This window comes from Dendropsophus ebraccatus, chromosome 7 (assembly GCF_027789765.1).
Source record: "Dendropsophus ebraccatus isolate aDenEbr1 chromosome 7, aDenEbr1.pat, whole genome shotgun sequence".
Lineage (NCBI taxonomy): Eukaryota > Metazoa > Chordata > Amphibia > Anura > Hylidae > Dendropsophus > Dendropsophus ebraccatus.
In genome coordinates this window covers 149,370,941-149,392,091 of record NC_091460.1, presented here as the reverse complement: position 1 = coordinate 149,392,091, position 21,151 = coordinate 149,370,941, and the positions used below count along the sequence as shown (strand labels likewise).

At 48.8% G+C, this 21,151-nt stretch overlaps 1 protein-coding gene across 1 annotated transcript in view; it reads right to left on the bottom strand.

The window, feature by feature from the left end:
• The window catches only part of LOC138797917 (uncharacterized), a 199,809-nt gene that overhangs the window by 46,010 nt on the left and 132,648 nt on the right, over positions 1-21,151 (bottom strand). Inside the window, exons 15-17 of the mRNA XM_069978720.1 lie at positions 20,492-20,531; positions 20,061-20,112; positions 11,309-11,420 (exon numbers count right to left, since the gene is read on the bottom strand). Coding sequence (XP_069834821.1) covers positions 11,309-11,420; positions 20,061-20,112; positions 20,492-20,531 — 204 coding nt within the window. The remainder of the gene's footprint in view (positions 1-11,308; positions 11,421-20,060; positions 20,113-20,491; positions 20,532-21,151) is intronic.

The following is a 21,151-nucleotide window of genomic DNA, read 5'->3' as shown; positions in this document are numbered from 1 at the left end:
TGTATATGATGTAATATCCTCTATATCAGTGTTTCTCAACCTGCGGTACGCGTACCCCAGGGGGTACGCACCGCAGGTTGAGGGGGTACGCCGGGACGTGGGGAAAAAAATTATTTTGGGTGCCGGGACACTGCTATCACCCAGCAATGTCCCGGCACCTATCCACGCCGCTTCTCTCATATCCTTCCCTCAGCAGCCTCACCAGCTTTCTGTGGGGTACAGGACATGGTGAGGCTGCTGGGGGAAGGATGAAGTCCGAGGTCACAAACCAGCAGCCTCTCAACTCACTGTCTCTGAGGCCCTGCTGGTCCGGCCGCCTGCGGGGACATCAGCCTGCCGCCGCCGCATCTCCTCTCCTCTCCGCCGGGTCACCTCAGGCAGCCTGTTCGGGATTCGTCCCCAGGCAGCCTCACGCTCTTCCCCCGCGGCTGCCGGATCGGGTTGCAGCGTCCAGCCGGGGGCTCCAGGAGGATATACGGCAGCCTGGGGACGAATCCCGAACAGGCTGCCTGAGGTGACCCGGCGGAGAGGAGATGCGGCGGCGGCAGGCTGATGTCCCCGCAGGCGGCCGGACCAGCAGGGCCACAGTGAGTTGCGAGGGGGTAGTGGTGCTACCCTGCCCGCGGCTCCTGCCGTAGATTGTGGACCAGGATATAGGGCGGCCCCCATGTCCACCTGCCGCCGCTTCTCCCCTACGGCTGACGCTGCTGCCTGTGGAAGTGGTGTGCGCCATCTCCCGGTCCACAATCCAGTGCAGCAGAAGCCCCCGGCGGGGTAACCCAGCGCACCACTACATCATCACCTCTCTCCCCCCTCCACCTCCTTTCTACCCCATCATCACCTCTCTCCCCCCTCCACCTCGTCTCTACCCCCATCATCACCTCTCTCCCCCCTCCACCTCCTCTGTACCCCCATCATCACCTCTCCCCCCTCCACCTCCTCTCTACCCCATCATCACCTCTCTCCCCCCTCCACCTCGTCTCTACCCCCATCATCACCTCTCTCCCCCCTCCACCTCCTCTGTACCCCCATCATCACCTCTCTCCCCCCTCCACCTCGTCTCTACCCCCATCATCACCTCTCTCCCCCTCCACCTCCTCTCTCCCCCCATCATCACCTCTCTCCCCCCATCATCACCTCTCTCCCCCCTCATCACCTCTCTCCCCCCTCCACCTCCTCTCTACCCCCATCATCACCTCTCTCCCCCCTCCATCTCCTCTCTACCCCCATCATCACCTCTCTCCCCCCATCATCACCTCTCTCCCCCCTCCACCTCGTCTCTCCCCCCCATCATCACCTCTCTCCCCCCATCATCACCTCTCTCCCCCCATCATCACCTCTCTCCCCCCTCCACCTCGTCTCTACCCCCATCATCACCTCTCTCCCCCCCTCCACCTCCTCTCTACCCCCATCATCACCTCTCTCCCCCCTCATCACCTCTCTCCCCCCTCCACCTCCTCTCTACCCCCATCATCACCTCTCTCCCCCCTCCACCTCCTCTCTACCCCATCATCACCTCTCTCCCCCCTCCACCTCGTCTCTACCCCCATCATCACCTCTCTCCCCCCTCCACCTCCTCTGTACCCCCATCATCACCTCTCTCCCCCCTCCACCTCGTCTCTACCCCCATCATCACCTCTCTCCCCCTCCACCTCCTCTCTCCCCCCATCATCACCTCTCTCCCCCCATCATCACCTCTCTCCCCCCTCATCACCTCTCTCCCCCCTCCACCTCCTCTCTACCCCCATCATCACCTCTCTCCCCCCTCCATCTCCTCTCTACCCCCATCATCACCTCTCTCCCCCCATCATCACCTCTCTCCCCCCTCCACCTCGTCTCTCCCCCCATCATCACCTCTCTCCCCCCATCATCACCTCTCTCCCCCCTCCACCTCGTCTCTACCCCCATCATCACCTCTCTCCCCCCCTCCACCTCCTCTCTACCCCCATCATCACCTCTCTCCCCCCTCATCACCTCTCTCCCCCCTCCACCTCCTCTCTACCCCCATCATCACCTCTCTCCCCCCTCCACCTCCTCTCTACCCCCATCATCACCTCTCTCCCCCCTCCACCTCGTCTCTACCCCCATCATCACCTCTCTCCCCCCTCCACCTCCTCTGTACCCCCATCATCACCTCTCTCCCCCCTCCACCTCCTCTCTCCCCCTCCACCTCCTCTCTCCCCCCTCCACCTCGTCTCTACCTCCATCATCACCTCTCTCCCCCCCTCCACCTCCTCTCTACCCCCATCATCACCTCTCTCCCCCCTCATCACCTCTCTCCCCCTCCACCTCCTCTCTACCCCCATCATCACCTCTCTCCCCCCTCCACCTCCTCTCTACCCCCATCATCACCTCTCTCCCCCCTCCACCTCGTCTCTACCCCCATCATCACCTCTCTCCCCCCTCCACCTCCTCTGTACCCCCATCATCACCTCTCTCCCCCCTCCACCTCCTCTCTCCCCCTCCACCTCCTCTCTCCCCCCTCCACCTTCTCTCTACCCCCATCATCACCTCTCTACCCCCATCATCACCTCTGTACCCCCATCATCACCTCTCTCCCCCCTCCACCTCGTCTCTACCCCCATCATCACCTCTCTCCCCCTCCACCTCCTCTCTACCCCCATCATCACCTCTGTACCCCCATCATCACTTCTCTCCCCCCTCCACCTCCTCTCTACCCCCATCATTACCTCTCTCCCCCCTCCACCTCGTCTCTACCCCCATCATCAGCTCTCTCCCCCCTCCACCTCCTCTCTACCCCCATCATCACCTCTCTCCCCCCTCCACCTCCTCTGTACCCCCATCACCTCTGTACCCCCATCATCAGCTCTCTCCCCCCTCCACCTCCTCTCTACCCCCATCATCACCTCTGTACCCCCATCATCAGCTCTCTCCCCCCTCCACCTCCTCTCTACCCCCATCATCACCTCTCTTCCCCCATCATCACCTCTGTACCCCCTCCACCTCCTCTCTAACCCGATCATCACCTCTGTACCCCTCCACCTTCTCTCTACCACCATCATCACCTCTCTACCACCATCATCTCCTCCCTACCCCCATCATCTCCTCTGTACCCCCTCCACCTCCTCCCTACCCCCACCACCTCCTCTCACCTCTCATCACCCATCACCTTCTCTCACCCGCATCACCGCTCTCCTCCTCTGTCCTCCTCTCTCCCCTGTCTTCCTCTCCCCCCTTCACCTCCTCTCTTCCTCTCCCTTCTTTACCTACTCTCTTCCCTGTCTTCTTCTCCCCCATCACCTCCTTTCTCTCCTGTCTTCCTCTCCCCATTCACCTCCTCTCTCTTCCTCTCCCTTCTTCACCTCCTCTCTCTTCCTCTCCCCCCTTCACCTCCTCTCTCTTCCTCTCCCCCTTCACCTCCTCTCTCTTCTTCACCTCCTCTCTCTTCCTCTCCCCCTTCACCTTCTCTCTCTTCCTCTCCCTCTTTACCTCCTCTATCCTCCTCTTTCCTTCTTTTCCCCCTCAGACCTTACTCTCCCCTTAATCTCCTTGTGGCTCAGAGGCTGGAGAATAGAGGAAGATCCCCTCCATGGGCGGATAACGTGAGTATGATTTTTTGTTTGTTTGTTTGTTGGGGCAGGAGGGGGAGGGTGTAGAATGGTGGGCATTACTATGGGGGCAGGGCAGGAGGCATTATTACTATATGGGGGGGTCATAGAAGGGGATATTATTTTTAAATGAGGGATCCTAAATACGGGGACAACCCACACACCTACTCACTTTACAGCGCATTACACCAAACAGCGAAATTATTACTGTATGGGAGCCTATAGGTAGGAAAAAGGGAGGGAAGTTAAAGGAAAACTGTGACGCCTAAGATGTTTGGCAGGTTCTCTGGCAAGAAGTAAATTGTAGCTGCAAGAAATCAACATGGTGGTCTGGGCAAGATGGAGAGGAAAAGGAAAAGTGATATATGGCTACATGGGGAGGTATCTGGCTATAGAAGGAGGTATATTAACTACATGGGGAGATGTCTGGCTATAGAAGGAGGTATATTAACTACATGGGGAGATGTCTGGCTGCAAGGGGGTAGGTATCTGGCTAGATGGGGGAGGTATCTGACTACATAGGGGGAGGTATCTGGCTACATGGGGGAGGTATCTGACTACATAGGGGGAGGTATCTGACTACATAGGGGGAGGTATCTGACTACATAGGGGTAGGTATCTGACTACATAGGGGTAGGTATCTGACTACATAGGGGGAGGTATCTGGCTACATGGGGGAGGTATCTGACTACATGGGGAGATATCTGACTACATGGAGGAGGTATCTGGCTACATGGGGAGGTATCTGACTACATGGGGGGAGGTATCTGGCTACATGGGGGGAGGTATCTGGCTACATGGGGAGGAGGTATCTGGCTACATGGGGAGATATCTTGCTACATATAAGGGGTATCTGGCTACATAGGGGAGATATCTGGCTACATAGGGGAGATATCTGGCTACATAGAAGAAGGCCTCTTGACTACATGGGGGAGATATCTGGCTACATAGAAGAAGGCCTCTTGACTACATGGGGGAGGTATCTGACTACATGGGGGAGATATCTGGCTACATAGAAGAAGGCCTCTTGACTACATGGGGGGAGGTATCTGGCTCCAGGGGGACATATCCATCTCTGTGGGATATATCCCACCTGCTTCTCTGGCACCCGGTTTACTGACAGCCTGCTCAGCCAATCAGTGCACAGTCCCACCGTAGCCACTGATTGGATGAGCGGGCTGTCAGTGAGCTGGGAGCCAGAGAAGCAGGTGGGAGTACAGGGAGGTAAGTATGATCTGTTAGGGGCCGGCAGCTAATTAGGTAAATAGGCAGCGGCTACATTCTCGCAGCAGATTGAAAATCCTCTGTGAGAATGCAGAGCCATAGGCCATAACAGTACAGAGTATCGCAGTGGATTTTGCTGTGAAACGTACATGTAAATCTACCCCGGGCAATGTTATTAATGGATGGCATCGTTGGGGGTACTCGGCTGGAGCATCTTGTCACATGGGGGTACTTGGCCTGAAAAGGTTGAGAAACACTGCTCTATATGATGTAATATCCCCTATATGATGTTATATACTGTATATGATGTAATATCCCTTATATAATGTAATATCCTCTATATGATGTAATATCCTGTATATGATGTAATATCCCCTATATGATGTAATATCCTGTATATGATGTAATATCCCCTATATGATGTAATATCCTGTATATGTTATATCCTGTATATGATGTAATATCCTGTATATGATGTAATATCCTGTATATGATGTAATATCCTGTATATGATGTAATATCCCCTATATGATGTAATATCCTGTATATGATGTAATATCCCCTATATGATGTAATATCCTGTATATGATGTAATATCCCCTATATGATGTAATATCCCCTATATGATGTAATATCCTGTATATGATGTAATATCCTGTATATGATGTAATATCCCCTATATGATGTAATATCCTGTATATGATGTAATATTGCCTATATGATGTTATATACTGTATATGATGTAATATCCTGTATATGATGTAATATCCCCTATATGATGTTATATACTGTATATGATGTAATATCCCCTACATGATGTTACTAGAAAATGTACCCGGCGCTGCCCGGGTATAAAGTGTCAGTGTGTTAATTAGATTTGTTCTAAGGTGCCCAGGAGGCCAAGCTAAAGGTATTGTTTCATCTGAGTTAATCAGTGGAATTAGTGTATACCTGTAGTGCATAGTTGGAGGGGTTCTGTATACCCACAATGTATAGTTTTTAGGGGTCTCGCTTATCTGTAGTGCATAGTTTGGGGGGCTGTATACCTATAGTGTATAGTTGAGGGAGGTCCTGTATACCTGCAGTGTACAGTTGGTGAAGGTCCTGTATACCTGTACTGTATAGTTTGGGGGTCCTGTATACCTGTAGTATATAGTTGGTGCTATATACCTGTAATGTAATGTATAGTTGGTGGAGGTCTTGTATACCTGTAGTTTATAGTTTGAGGGTCCTGGATACCTGTAGTGTATAATTGGTGGAGGTCTTGTATACCTGTAGTATATAGTTCGGGGGTTCTGTATACCTGTAGTAAATAGTTTGAGGGTCCTGTATAACTATAGTATAGAGTTGGTGGAGGTCCTGTATACCTGTAGTGTATAGTTTGGGGTCCTATATACCTGTAGTATATAGCTGGTGGAGTTCCTGTATACCTGTAGTATATTTGGGGTCCTGTATACTTGTAGTATAGAGTTGGTGAAGGTGCTGTATACCTGTATTATAGAGTTGGTGTAGGTCCTGTATACCTGTAGTGTATGGTTTTGAGGTCCTGTATACCTGTAGTGTATAGTTTGGGGTCCTATATACCTGTAGTATATAGTTGATGGAGTTCCTGTATACCTGTAGTGTATAGTTTTGGGGTCCTGTATACCTGTAGTGTATAGTTTGGGGTCCTGTATACCTGTAGTATATAGTAGGTGGAGGTCCTGTATACCTGAAGTATATAGTTGGTGGAGGTCCTGTATACCTGTAGTATATAGTTTTGGGGTCCTGTGTACCTGTAGTGTAAAGTTTGGGGTCCTGTACACCTGTAGTATATAGTTTTGTGGAGGTCCCGTGCACTTGTAGTGTATAGTTTTGGGGTCCTGTATACCTATAGTGTCCTGTATACCTGCAGGGTTGTATTTACCCGTATGGCAGTGTTATTCAGTCACAGTGTGTCGGTATTGGTCATGTCTGGTATGGGGGTGTTATCCAGTCACAGTATGGCGGTATTGGTCAGGTCTGGTGTGGCGGTGTTATCCAGTCACAGTATGGTGGTATTGGTCAGGTCTGGTATAGCGGTGTTATCCAGTCACAGTATGGCAGTATTGGTCAGGTCTGATATGATGGTGTTATCCAGTCACAGTATGGTGGTATTGGTCAGGACTGGTGTGGCGGTGTTACCCAGTCACAGTTTGCCGGTATTGGTCAGGTCTGGTATGGCAGTGTTATCCAGTCACAGTATGGCGGTATTGATCAGGTCTGGTATGACAGTGTTATCCAGCACAGTATGGCGGTATTGGTCAGGTCTGGTATGGCAGTGTTATCCAGTCACAGTATGGCGGTATTAGTCAGGTCTGGTATGACAGTGTTATCCAGCACAGTATAGCGGTATTGGTCAGGTCTGGTGTGGTGGTGTTATCCATTCACAGTATGGCGGTATTGGTCAGGTCTTATATGACAGTGTTATCCAGTCACAGTATGGCGGTATTGGTAAGGTCTGGTATGACAGTGTTATCCAGTCACAGTATGGCGGTATTGGTCAGGTCTGGTATGGTAGTGTTATCCAGTCACAGTATGGCGGTATTGGTCAGGTCTGGCGTGGCAGTGTTATCCAGTCACAGTATGGCGGTATTGGTCAGGTCTGGTGTGGCGGTGTTACCCAGTCACAGTATGGCGGTATTGGTCAGGTCTGGTATGGAGGTGTTATCTAGTCACAGTATGGCAGTATTGGTCAGGTCTGGCAGTGTTATCCAGTCACAGTATGGCGGTATTGGTCAGGTCTGGTGTAGCAGTGTTACCCAGTCACAGTTTGGTATACCTGTTGTGCCCTGTATATACATGTACTGTATAGATGGAGTAGGGGGTCCTGTATATATATATATATACTGCATAGATGGAGTAGGGGGCCCTGTATATACATGTACTGTATAGATGGAGTAGGGGGTCCTGTATACATGTACTGTATAGATGGAGTAGGGGGTCCTGTATATACATGTACTGTATAGATGGAGTAGGGGGTCCTGTATATACATGTACTGGATAGATGGAGTAGGAGGTCCTGTATATACATGTACTGTATAGATGGAGTAGGGGGTCCTGTATATACATGTACTGTATAGATGGAGTAGGGGGTCCTGTATATACATGTACTGTATAGATGGAGTAGGGGGCCCTGTATATACATGTACTGTATAGATGGAGTAGGGGGTCCTGTATATACATGTACTGTATAGATGGAGTAGGGGGCCCTGTATATACATGTACTGTATAGATGGAGTAGGGGGCCCTGTATATACATGTACTGTATAGATGGAGTAGGGGGTCCTGTATATACATGTACTGTATAGATGGAGTAGGGGGCCCTGTATATACATGTACTGTATAGATGGAGTAGGAGGTCCTGTATACATGTACTGTATAGATGGAGTAGGGGGTCCTGTATACATGTACTGTATAGATGGAGTAGGGGGTCCTGTATACATGTACTGTATAGATGGAGTAGGAGGTCCTGTATACATGTACTGTATAGATGGAGTAGGGGGTCTTGTATACATGTACTGTATAGATGGAGTAGGGGGCCCTGTATATACATGTACTGTATAGATGGAGTAGGGGGTCCTGTATACATGTACTGTATAGATGGAGTAGGGGGTCCTGTATATACATGTACTGTATAGATGGAGTAGGGGGCCCTGTATATACATGTACTGTATAGATGGAGTAGGAGGTCCTGTATACATGTACTGTATAGATGGAGTAGGGGGTCCTGTATACATGTACTGTATAGATGGGAGTAGGAGGTCCTGTATACATGTACTGTATAGATGGAGTAGGGGGTCTTGTATACATGTACTGTATAGATGGAGTAGGGGGCCCTGTATATACATGTACTGTATAGATGGAGTAGGGGGTCCTGTATACATGTACTGTATAGATGGAGTAGGGGGTCCTGTATATACATGTACTGTATAGATGGAGTAGGGGGTCCTGTATACCTGTACTGTATAGATGGAGTAGGGGGTCTACCAGTTATTACTGTGGATGTTGGGAGGCAGCTTCCCTAGCAACCATTGCTCCCTGTGACAATGAAAGCAGTAATCCTATTGGTTGCTAAGGCTCCAACTGCCGTGTCTGCTGCAGCTAATTATATCACCTGTGTTTGCAGTGAGGAGATTTTCCAATTCGTCTCTATGGGGCGCCTCTCTTTCCCCTCCCCCTCCCCTCCTGTACATCTGGCGGGGACGGGACCTTCGCAATAACCTTCCCGGGCACCTAATGTATCTGTGGGCCAAATTTGGGGTCAAACGGTTCAGGCGTTTGGAAGTCTATAGAGGACAGACAGACAGACAGAAGGACAGACAGACAGAAGGACAGACAGACAGACAGACTTTGATTTTTATGATATATTCTGTATATGATGTAATATCCCCTATATGATGTTATATACTGTATATGATGTAATATCCCCTATATGATGTAATATCCTGTATATGAAAATATCCCCTATATGATGTTATATACTGTATATGATGTAATATCCTCTATATCAGGGGTCCCCAAACTTTTCACACAGGGGTCCAGTTCACTGTACCTAAGACCGTCGGAGGGCCGAACTATAAAAAAAAACTATAATCAAATCTCAGTGCAAAATGCCACAACGCCCCCCCCCCCCAAAAAAAAAAAGTAAAAGTATCACTCCCTTTCCACCCCTCACCCAGCCCACACTCAACCCCTCACTCCCCCCTCAACCAGCCTCCCCTAACTCCCCCTTCACACCCTCAACCAGCCCCCTCACCCCATATACTAATAATGTATCCCTGCATTGTCCCCCATATAGTTATATTGTCCCCTGCAATGTCCCCCATATAGTTATAATGACCACCATATAGTTATATTGTCCCCCTGCATTGTCCCCCATATAGTTATAATGTTCCCCTGCAATGTCCCCCATATAGTTATATTGTCCCCCTGCAATGTCCCCCATATAGTTATATTGTCCCCCTGCAATGTCCCCCATATAGTTATATTGTCCCCCTGCAATGTCCCCCATATAGTTATATTGTCCCCCTGCAATGTCCCCCATATAGTTATAATGTTCCCCTGCAATGTCCCCCATATAGTTATAATGTTCCCCTGCAATGTCCCCCATATAGTTATATTGTCCCCCTGCAATGTCCCCCATATAGTTATATTGTCCCCCTGCAATGTCCCCCATATAGTTATAATGTTCCCCTGCAATGTCCCCCATATAGTTATATTGTCCCCCTGCAATGTCCCCCATATAGTTATATTGTCCCCCTGCAATGTCCCCCATATAGTTATTATGCCCCCCTGCATTGCTACAAAAAAAAAATTATACTCACCTAATACTGTGTTCATCTCTTCTAGCCTCTGCAGCCGGTCAGTCGCCGGAGGGATCCCCCAGCAGGAGCAGCGACGTCATCACTGCCCCTGCCGGAGGATCCCTCAGAGATCATGTCCAGGTTACATCCCAGGCGGGGGGGTTGGTGGTACATGCGGCGCGGAGGAGGCTGGCGGCAGGGATAACATCTGACACTGCTCCGGGATCTGCAGTCCGTTGCACCAGACCGCAGATCCCGGAGCAGGACCGCAGATCTCGGAGCAGTGTGAGATGTCGCCCTGCCGCCAGCCTCCTCCGCGCCGCTCGGACCACCAACCCCCCCGCCTTGGATGTAACCTGGACATGATCTCTGAGGGATCCTCCGGCAGGGGCAGTGATGATGTCGCTGTACCTGCTGGGGGATCCCGTCGGCGGGGATGTCGGCAGCAGTGTGGATGCGGGGCAGGGGCTGGCGTGATCCGGCAGGGGGAACTCTTTTATTGGTGCTCAGTGAGAGCAGTCTTCTCACTGACCACCAATTAAAGAGTTGTCCCTTCCGGAAGTGCGGCGGGGGCCGGATAAAAGGCCTCGGGGGGCAGCATGCGGCCCGTAGTTTGGGGACCCCTGCTCTATATGATGTAATATCCCCTATATGATGTAATATCCCCTAAATTATGTTATATACTGTATATGATGTAATATCCCCTATATGATGTAATATCCTCTATATAATGTAATATCCTGTATATGATGTAATATCCTGTATATGATGTAATATCCCCTATATGATGTAATATTCCCTATATGATGTAATATCCCCTATATGATGTAATATCCCCTATATGATGTAATATCCTGTATATAATGTAATATCCTGTATATGATGTAATATCCCCTATATGATGTAATATCCCCTATATGTTGTAATATCCCGTATATGATGTAATATCCTGTATATGATGTAATATTCCCTATATGATGTAATATCCCCTATATGTTGTAATATCCCGTATATGATGTAATATCCTGTATATGATGTAATATCCCCTATATGATGTAATATCCTGTATATGATGTAATATCCCCTATATGATGTAATATCCTGTATATGATGTAATATTCCCTATATGATGTAATATCCTCTATATAATGCTCGTTTGTCATTGGGATAGACGTCAATCATGTCGGATACCTTTTGGCACTACGGGCGGTATGGGCTCCACAGCAGAGACGTACTCGTCCACAGTAAAGATGTGATCGTCAACAAACCCTTCTATATGTTTCCCATCCATAAAGATGTCAATCTGAAAGACAGAAACTAAACTTCAGAGCTTCAGGTTATGGCTCGCCCCGGATGACAGGGTGTCCCGGCTCGCCCGGATGTCCCGGCTCGCCCGGATGACTGGGTGTCCCGGCTCGCCCGGATGACTGGGTGTCCCGACTCGCCCGGATGTCCCGGCTTGCCCGGATGACTGGGTGTCCCGGCTCGCCCGGATGACTGGGTGTCCCGACTCGCCCGGATGACTGGGTGTCCCGACTCGCCCGGATGTCCCGGCTCGCCCGGATGACTGGGTGTCCCGGCTCGCCCGGATGACCGGATGTCCCGGCTCGTTCGGATGACCGGGTGTCCCGGCTCGCCGGATGACTGGGTGTCCCGGCTCGCCCGGATGACTGGGTGTCCCGGCTCGCCCGGATGACTGGGTGTCCCGGCTCGCCCGGATGACTGGGTGTCCCGGCTCGCCCAGATGACTGGGTGTCCCGGCTAGCCCAGATGACTGGGTGTCCCGGCTCGCCCGGATGACTGGGTGTCCCGGCTCGTTCCGATGATTGGGTGTCCTGGCTCGCCCGGATGACCGGGTGTCCTGAACCCCAACATTTATGATGGATCTGTATAGAGGGTGTTCCCACAATGTAGGACAGAATGGAGCCCCATAGTATATGCAGTGGCAGCCAAGACCGGCTGAGCTGTGTTACATGAGCAGAGCTGCGTGCCTTACGTCAGCAGAGCCTTGTGCCTGGCTGTGTCTGTATGTTACATCAGCAGAGCCTTGTGCCTGGCTGTGTCTGTATGTTACGTCAGCAGAGCCTTGCGCCTGGCTTTGTCTGTATGTTACATGAGCAGAGCCTTGTGCCTGGCTGTGTCTGTATGTTACGTCAACAGAGCCTTGTGCCTGGCTGTGTCTGTATTTTACATGAGCAGAGCCTTGTGCCTGGCTGTGTCTGTATGTTACGTCAGCAGAGCCTTGCGCCTGGCTTTGTCTGTATGTTACATGAGCAGAGCCTTGTGCCTGGCTGTGTCTGTATGTTACGTCAGCAGAGCCTTGTGCCTGGCTGTGTCTGTATGTTACATGAGCAGAGCCTTGTGCCTGGCTGTGTCTGTATGTTACATGAGCAGAGCCTTGTGCCTGGCTGTGTCTGTATGTTACATGAGCAGAGCCTTGTGCCTGGCTGTGTTTGTATGTTACGTCAGCAGAGCCTTGTGCCTGGCTGTGTCTCCCTTTATGAGCAGCTCATTTTGTGGTTCTCCTGACAGATCCTCCTCTATAAAGAATTGCTGCTGACGGGCAGACGGAGGCATTAGAGGGTTTATTCTGTGCAATCCGCGGTGGCAGACTGGGAAAGGTAGAGAAACGTCAGAAACCAGGGAGATACATTGTATATAGATGTAATAGAGAGCCTAGACCATTCCTATGTATATTAGGGTAACTGGCCCTTTCTCCTGCATCATCTTCTCAGCCGCCAATCATGTTTTAGCAACCAATCAGATTCCAACTTTCATTTTTCAGAGAACAAAGAAGAAATCTCGCTCAGGCAGTGTTCACACAGTTAGTGGATGGCCGCCATTAAATGTCAAATAGCGGCCATAGTTTTAAAATAACGGAAATTATTTGCTATTAAATGGCGGCCATCCACTCAATTCCAGCAGTGTGTGAGCGGAGCCTGACAATGAATGAAGTGTAAGGAGGGCGAGGGATCTCGGAAAAACGCCAATAAAAACGCCAGTGGCCAAATCAATGGAAGTCTGTGATCGGCCTTACACACACAGCGGTTTTTTGGAGAGGCGTTTTTGAGGCTCCGGCAGTTTTTCCAGAACGCAGCATGCAGAGGGGGTGAGTTTTTTCTCCCATAGACTTTGATGGGATTGTTCTGGTCATTGCTGTTGCTTAGTGGACGTTGCATACACCTCCCTCATTATCCGAGGTCATCAGACGGGTTAACTATCAATACTTACATGAAGCTTTTTTGTCGCCTACTTCGACCTCCAACAAGAAGATCAGCCAACGTTACCGGCCTTGGACTTCCTCCAACAATTGCACTATTGTTTGTTCACTTTTACACTCCTATTCTATGGCTGGTCGTAAACAATTGGTTTGTTTATTACATGTTTTGTCCTTTCCGGCCTCGTTTAATATAAAAAATTAAATAAATAAAAATAAAAAAACGCCATTGCTATCCGTACAGAATTTCTTTTTCTGACGCTTAAACCACAAAAAACATTGCTCACACACAAGGTCAAAAAAATGCCAGAAAGAGGGGTAATATGGAACAGATACGGTGGTCCTGCCAGGCGATAAGGCCTTTTTGGCCACAAGTTTTTGCCTTATATGATAGAGTCTGCTCAGTATCTACCCAACCTTCAATGGACTTAGCTCTTCTGTCTCTGCGAGAGGGCTCCCTACGACATTTTCTACATGCCGCTGGGCAGGCCATTCCTCGTAAGTGGAAGTCCACTGCGCCTCCCTCTCTTGGGGACTTTTTAGACTGCCTCCTATACATTAGACGTATGGAAGAATTATCGGCTGATGATGACCGTGGGAGGTCTTGGTTCTCTTGGGATTCCTTTAGTGGCTCTGGAGATCAGGCTTCGTGGATTTCTCAACATAACATATAGCTCGATCTAACTAATAACTTCTGACTTTTTCTATTATAGTGGTATATCCCAGGTAAAGCACTGTCCCCCCCTTGTCCTGTTTCCTTCCCTTGTTTGTGTACCCTCATGTGGTCTTGTCTTATTCTTTCTCTTCTCCCCAGTCTAGTCCTCCTGAATTTTGTTTTTCGTTTGTATTTTAATTTTCCATGGATCTCTTTGGGACCATCTTAACCAATATTGGAAAATAGTTTTATCACTATGTCTATCTGGCTCAGTGAGCATTATCTTATGATGTTTTGACTTGGTGTTTTATGCCAATTTATATTTTTGTGACTTTCCTCTTTTTGCTATGATAAGACTGTTCATTATGGATGTGTATATCTATTCCTTTGTGTGATAACCTTGGAGGTCTGTTGGATTTTTCTGTGTCTTTATTTCTAATAAAACTATATTTACCGGAAAAAAAATGCCAGAAAAAAAACAAAATTGCATGGAAAAAACACCAGATTAAATGTGTGTGAAGGCTCCTTTACACCATGGTAGATGGGAGACATGATAGTAGATGGGAGACGCCATGGCAGATGGGACAAATGATGGTAGATGGGACAAATGATGGTAGATGGGACACATGATGGAAGATGGGAGACATGATGGAAGATGGGACACATGATGGAAGATGGGAGACGCCATGGCAGATGGGACAAATGATGGTAGATGGGACACATGATGGAAGATGGGACACATGATGGAAGATGGGAGACATGATGGAAGATGGGACACATGATGGCAGATGGGACACGTGATGGTAGATGGGACACGTGATGGAAGATGGGAGACGCCATGGCAGATGGGACAAATGATGGTAGATGGGACACATGATGGAAGATGGGACACATGATGGAAGATGGGACACATGATGGAAAATGGGAGACGCCATGGCAGATGGGACAAATGATGGTAGATGGGACACATGATGGTAGATGGGAGACGCCATGGCAGATGGGACAAATGATGGTAGATGGGACACATGATGGAAGATGGGACACATGATGGTAGATGGGAGACGCCATGGCAGATGGGACACATGATGGAAGATGGGAGACGCCATGGCAGATGGGACACATGATGGAAGATGGGACACATGATGGAAGATGGGACACATGATGGAAGATGGAACACATGATGGTAGATGGGACACATGATGGAAGATGGGACACATGATGGAAGATGGGACACATGATGGTAGATGGGACACATGATGGAAGATGGGACACATGATGGTAGATGGGACAAATGATGGTAGATGGGACACATGATGGAAGATGGGACACATGATGGAAGATGGGACACATGATGGTAGATGGGACACATGATGGTAGATGGGACACATGATGGAAGATGGGACACATGATGGTAGATGGGACACATGATGGTAGATGGGACAAATGATGGAAGATGGGACACGTGATGGTAGATGGGACACGTGATGGTAGATGGGACAAATGATGGTAGATGGGACACGTGATGGTAGATGGGACACATGATGGCAGATGAGACACATGATGGCAGATGGGACACATGATGGTAGATGGGAAACGCCATGGCAGATGGGACACATGATGGCAGATGGGACACATGATGGTAGATGGGACACATGATGGCAGATGGGACACATGATGGTAGATGGGACACATGATGGCAGATGGGACACATGATGGTAGATGGGAAACGCCCTGTTAGATGGGAAACGCCATGGCAGATGGGACACATGATGGTAGATGGGACACATGATGGAAGATGGGACACCTGATGGTAGATGGGACACATGATGGTAGATGGGACACATGATGGTAGATGGGAGACGTCATGGCAGATGGGACACATGATGGTAGATGGGACACATGATGGAAGATGGGACACATGATGAAAGATGGGACACATGATGGCAGATAGGACAAATGATGGCAGATGGGACACATGATGGTAGATGGGACACATGATGGAAGATGGGACACATGATGGCAGATGGGACACATGATGGAAGATGGGACACATGATAATAGATGGGACACATGATAATAGATGGGACACATGATGGAAGATGGGACACATGATGGAAGATGGGACACATGATGGAAGATGGGACACATGATGGCAGATGGGACACATGATGGAAGATGGGACACATGATGGCAGATGGGACAAATGATGGAAGATGGGACACATGATGGAACATGGGGCACAGTAGTAGATGGGGCACAGTAGTAGATGGGACACACAGTAGTAGATGGGGCACACAGCAGTAGATGGGGCATACAGTAGTAGATGGGGCACAGTAGTAGATGGGACATACAGTATTAGGCTGGGTTCACACTATGTATATTTGAGGCTGTATTTGTGAGGCTGTATAGCAACCAAAACCAGGAGTGGATTGAAAACACAGAAAGGCTATGTTCACATAATGTTGTAATTGAGTGGATGGCCGTCATTTAATGGCAAATTTTTGCTGTTATTTTAAAACAACGGCTGTTATATTGAAATAATGGCAGTTATTTACCGTTATATGACGGCCATCCACTCAATTTCAACATTGTGTGAACAGAGCCTTTCTGTGTTTTCAATCCACTCCTGGTTTTGGTTGCTATGAGGACCTGACTTGAGGACCAAATACTGCCTGAAGTATACAGTGTGTGAACCCAGCATTAGATGGGACACACAGTAGTAGATGGGACATACAGTAGTAGATGGGACACACAGTAGTAGATGGGACATACGGTAGTAGATGGGACATACGGTAGTAGATGGGACACACGGTAGTAGATGGGGCACAGTAGTAGATAGGACATACAGTAGTAGATGGGGCATAGTAGTAGATGGGACATACAGTAGTAGATGGGGCACAGTAGTAGATGGGACATACAGTAGTAGATGGGACGTACAGTAGTAGATGGGACACACAGTAGTAGATGGGGCACAGTAGTAGATGGGACATACGGTAGTAGATGGGACACACGGTAGTAGATGGGACACACGGTAGTAGATGGGACATACAGTAGTAGATGGGACATACAGTAGTAGATGGGACACACAGTAGTAGATGGGACACAGTAGTAGATGGGACACACAGTAGTAGGTGGGACACACAGTAGTAGATGGGACACACAGTAGTAGATGGGGCATACAGTAGTAGATGGGACACACAGTAGTAGATGGGACATACAGTAGTAGATGGGACATACAGTAGTAGATGGGACACACGGTAGTAGATGGGACACACAGTAGTAGATGGGACATACGGTAGTAGATGGGACACACAGTAGTAGATGGGACATACAGTAGTAGATGGGACACACGGTAGTAGATGGGACACAGTAGTAGATGGGACACACAGTAGTAGATGGGGCACAGTAGTAGATGGGACACACAGTAGTAGGTGGGACACACAGTAGTAGGTGGGACACACAGTAGTAGATGGGACACACAGTAGTAGATGGGACATACAGTAGTAGATGGGACATACAGTAGTAGATGGGACACACGGTAGTAGATGGGACACACAGTAGTAGATGGGACACACAGTAGTAGATGGGACACACAGTAGTAGATGGGACATACAGTAGTAGATGGGGCACAGTAGTAGATGGGACATACAGTAGTAGATGGGGCACAGTAGTAGATGGGACATACAGTAGTAGATGGGACGTACAGTAGTAGATGGGACATACAGTAGTAGATGGGGCACAGTAGTAGATGGGACATACGGTAGTAGATGGGACACACAGTAGTAGATGGGACACACGGTAGTAGATGGGACACACGGTAGTAGATGGGACACACGGTAGTAGATGGGGCACAGTAGTAGATGGGACATACAGTAGTAGATGGGACATACAGTAGTAGATGGGACACACGGTAGTAGATGGGACACACGGTAGTAGATGGGACACACGGTAGTAGATGGGACACACGGTAGTAGATGGGACACACGGTAGTAGATGGGACACACGGTAGTAGATGGGACACACGGTAGTAGATGGGACACACGGTAGTAGATGGGACACACAGTAGTAGATGGGACACACAGTAGTAGATGGGACACACAGTAGTAGATGGGACACACAGTAGTAGATGGGGCACAGTAGTAGATGGGACACACAGTAGTAGGTGGGACACACAGTAGTAGATGGGACACACGGTAGTAGATGGGACACACAGTAGTAGATGGGACACACAGTAGTAGATGGGGCACAGTAGTAGATGGGACACACAGTAGTAGATGGGACACACGGTAGTAGATGGGACACACAGTAGTAGATGGGGCACAGTAGTAGATGGGGCACAGTAGTAGATGGGACATACAGTAGTAGATGGGACATACAGTAGTAGATGGGACATACAGTAGTAGATGGGACACACAGTAGTAGATGGGGCACAGTAGTAGGTGGGACACACAGTAGTAGATGGGACACACAGTAGTAGATGGGACACACGGTAGTAGATGGGACATACGGTAGTAGATGGGACACACAGTAGTAGATGGGACACACAGTAGTAGATGGGACATACAGTAGTAGATGGGGCACAGTAGTAGATGGGACACACAGTAGTAGATGGGACACACAGTAGTAGATGGGACATACGGTAGTAGATGGGACATACAGTAGTAGATGGGACACACAGTAGTAGATGGGACATACAGTAGTAGATGGGACACACAGTAGTAGATGGGACACACAGTAGTAGATGGGACACACGGTAGTAGATGGGACACACGGTAGTAGATGGGACACACGGTAGTAGATGGGACACACGGTAGTAGATGGGGCACAGTAGTAGATGGGACACACAGTAGTAGATGGGACACACAGTAGTAGATGGGACACACAGTAGTAGATGGGACACACAGTAGTAGATGGGACATACAGTAGTAGATGGGACACACAGTAGTAGATGGGACACACGGTAGTAGATGGGACACACGGTAGTAGATGGGACATACGGTAGTAGATGAGACATACAGTAGTAGATGAGACATACAGTAGTAGATGGGACACACAGTAGTAGGTGGGACACACAGTAGTAGATGGGGCACAGTAGTAGATGGGGCACAGTAGTAGATGGGACATACAGTAGTAGATGGGACACACAGTAGTAGATGGGACACACAGTAGTAGATGGGACACACAGTAGTAGATGGGACACACAGTAGTAGATGGGACACACAGTAGTAGATGGGACACACAGTAGTAGATGGGACACACAGTAGTAGATGGGACACACAGTAGTAGATGGGGCACAGTAGTAGATGGGACACACAGTAGTAGATGGGACACACAGTAGTAGATGGGGCACAGTAGTAGATGGGACATACAGTAGTAGATGGGACACACAGTAGTAGATGGGACACACAGTAGTAGATGGGACACACAGTAGTAGATGGGACATACAGTAGTAGATGGGACACACAGTAGTAGATGGGACACACAGTAGTAGATGGGGCACAGTAGTAGATGGGACATACAGTAGTAGATGGGACACACAGTAGTAGATGGGACACACAGTAGTAGATGGGACACACAGTAGTAGATGGGATACACAGTAGTAGATGGGACATACAGTAGTAGATGGGACACACAGTAGTAGATGGGACACACAGTAGTAGATGGGACACACAGTAGTACATGGGACACACAGTAGTAGATGGGACATACAGTAGTAGATGGGACACACAGTAGTAGATGGGACATACAGTAGTAGATGGGACATACAGTAGTAGATGGGACACACAGTAGTAGATGGGACACACAGTAGTAGATGGGACACACAGTAGTAGATGGGACACACAGTAGTAGATGGGACACACAGTAGTAGATGGGACACACAGTAGTAGATGGGACATACGGTAGTAGATGGGACACACAGTAGTAGATGGGACACACAGTAGTAGATGGGACATACAGTAGTAGATGGGACACACAGTAGTAGATGGGACATACAGTATCAGACCGCCGCTGCCACCGTCTGTAAAGTGACTGAAGGCTGATGAGTGTAACAAATACTGAACCCCACTTACATTTACATCTTTCCTGGGGTGCAGGAAGAAAAATGGCTTCAGGACTGGAGATCTGTGAAGCAGAGAGGTGAGTTACAACTCCAAGAGAAAACATAAGATTTGTCTCTAACAGTATATAAAGAGTAACCCCGCCAAATAACCCTGTCTTGCATGGAACATATTAAAGCGGCTTGCATCATAATGGCTATTAAGGCTTTCTGCACGACATACAGCAGCTGATAAGTACTGGAAGCCTTCAGATTTTTAAATAGAAGTTATTTACAAACTTTTACAACTTTCTGATACCAGATGATCTACAAACTTTTCTCCCTCTGGAGTACCCCCCCCCCCCTCCTCCTTAATACCACAGTTTGTTTGGCTGATTAGAAAATAAGAATAAAAATGTATTTCATGTCCCTTTCTACAGAGCGCTGAAGAACGGTGACACTCACATTCGAGGACGTCCACCGACAACAGCAGTGAGGCCTGGAGCTAGAAGAAAAGATAGATATATGAGAACGGTTTTCTAACACTTGTCTGGAAGAGAATGGATGATGTGTGGATAATGATGGCGCCAAATGAGACCGACACAAACTGGAGCCGCCACCCCCCCTCCCCCCGCTGCGCCAAACCCCATAAGATATTAATAAAACGGAGGATTTCATTAACAGGCGCTAAGGATGCAGGAAAGAAAACCAGCCTGGCCCTATGGAACCATCGCACGGGGCCCGTAAGTCCAATAATAGTCCCATCCCAGGACACATGATAGCGGCACACCGTAACCACTACAATTACCAGGATAGACTGATATTCCCATCCCAGGACACATGATAGCGGCACACCGTAACCACTACAATTACCAGGATAGACTGATATTCCCATCCCAGGACACATGATAGCGGCACACCGTAACCACTACAATTACCAGGATAGACTGATATTCCCATCCCAGGACACATGATAGCGGCACACCGTAACCACTACAATTACCAGGATAGACTGATATTCCCATCCTGCTATTGACTATAAACACTACAGACAGATTAATATCACCGCCACACAGGCACCACGGACTCAAGACCGTACAAGTGATAGATGACAGGACAGTCTAG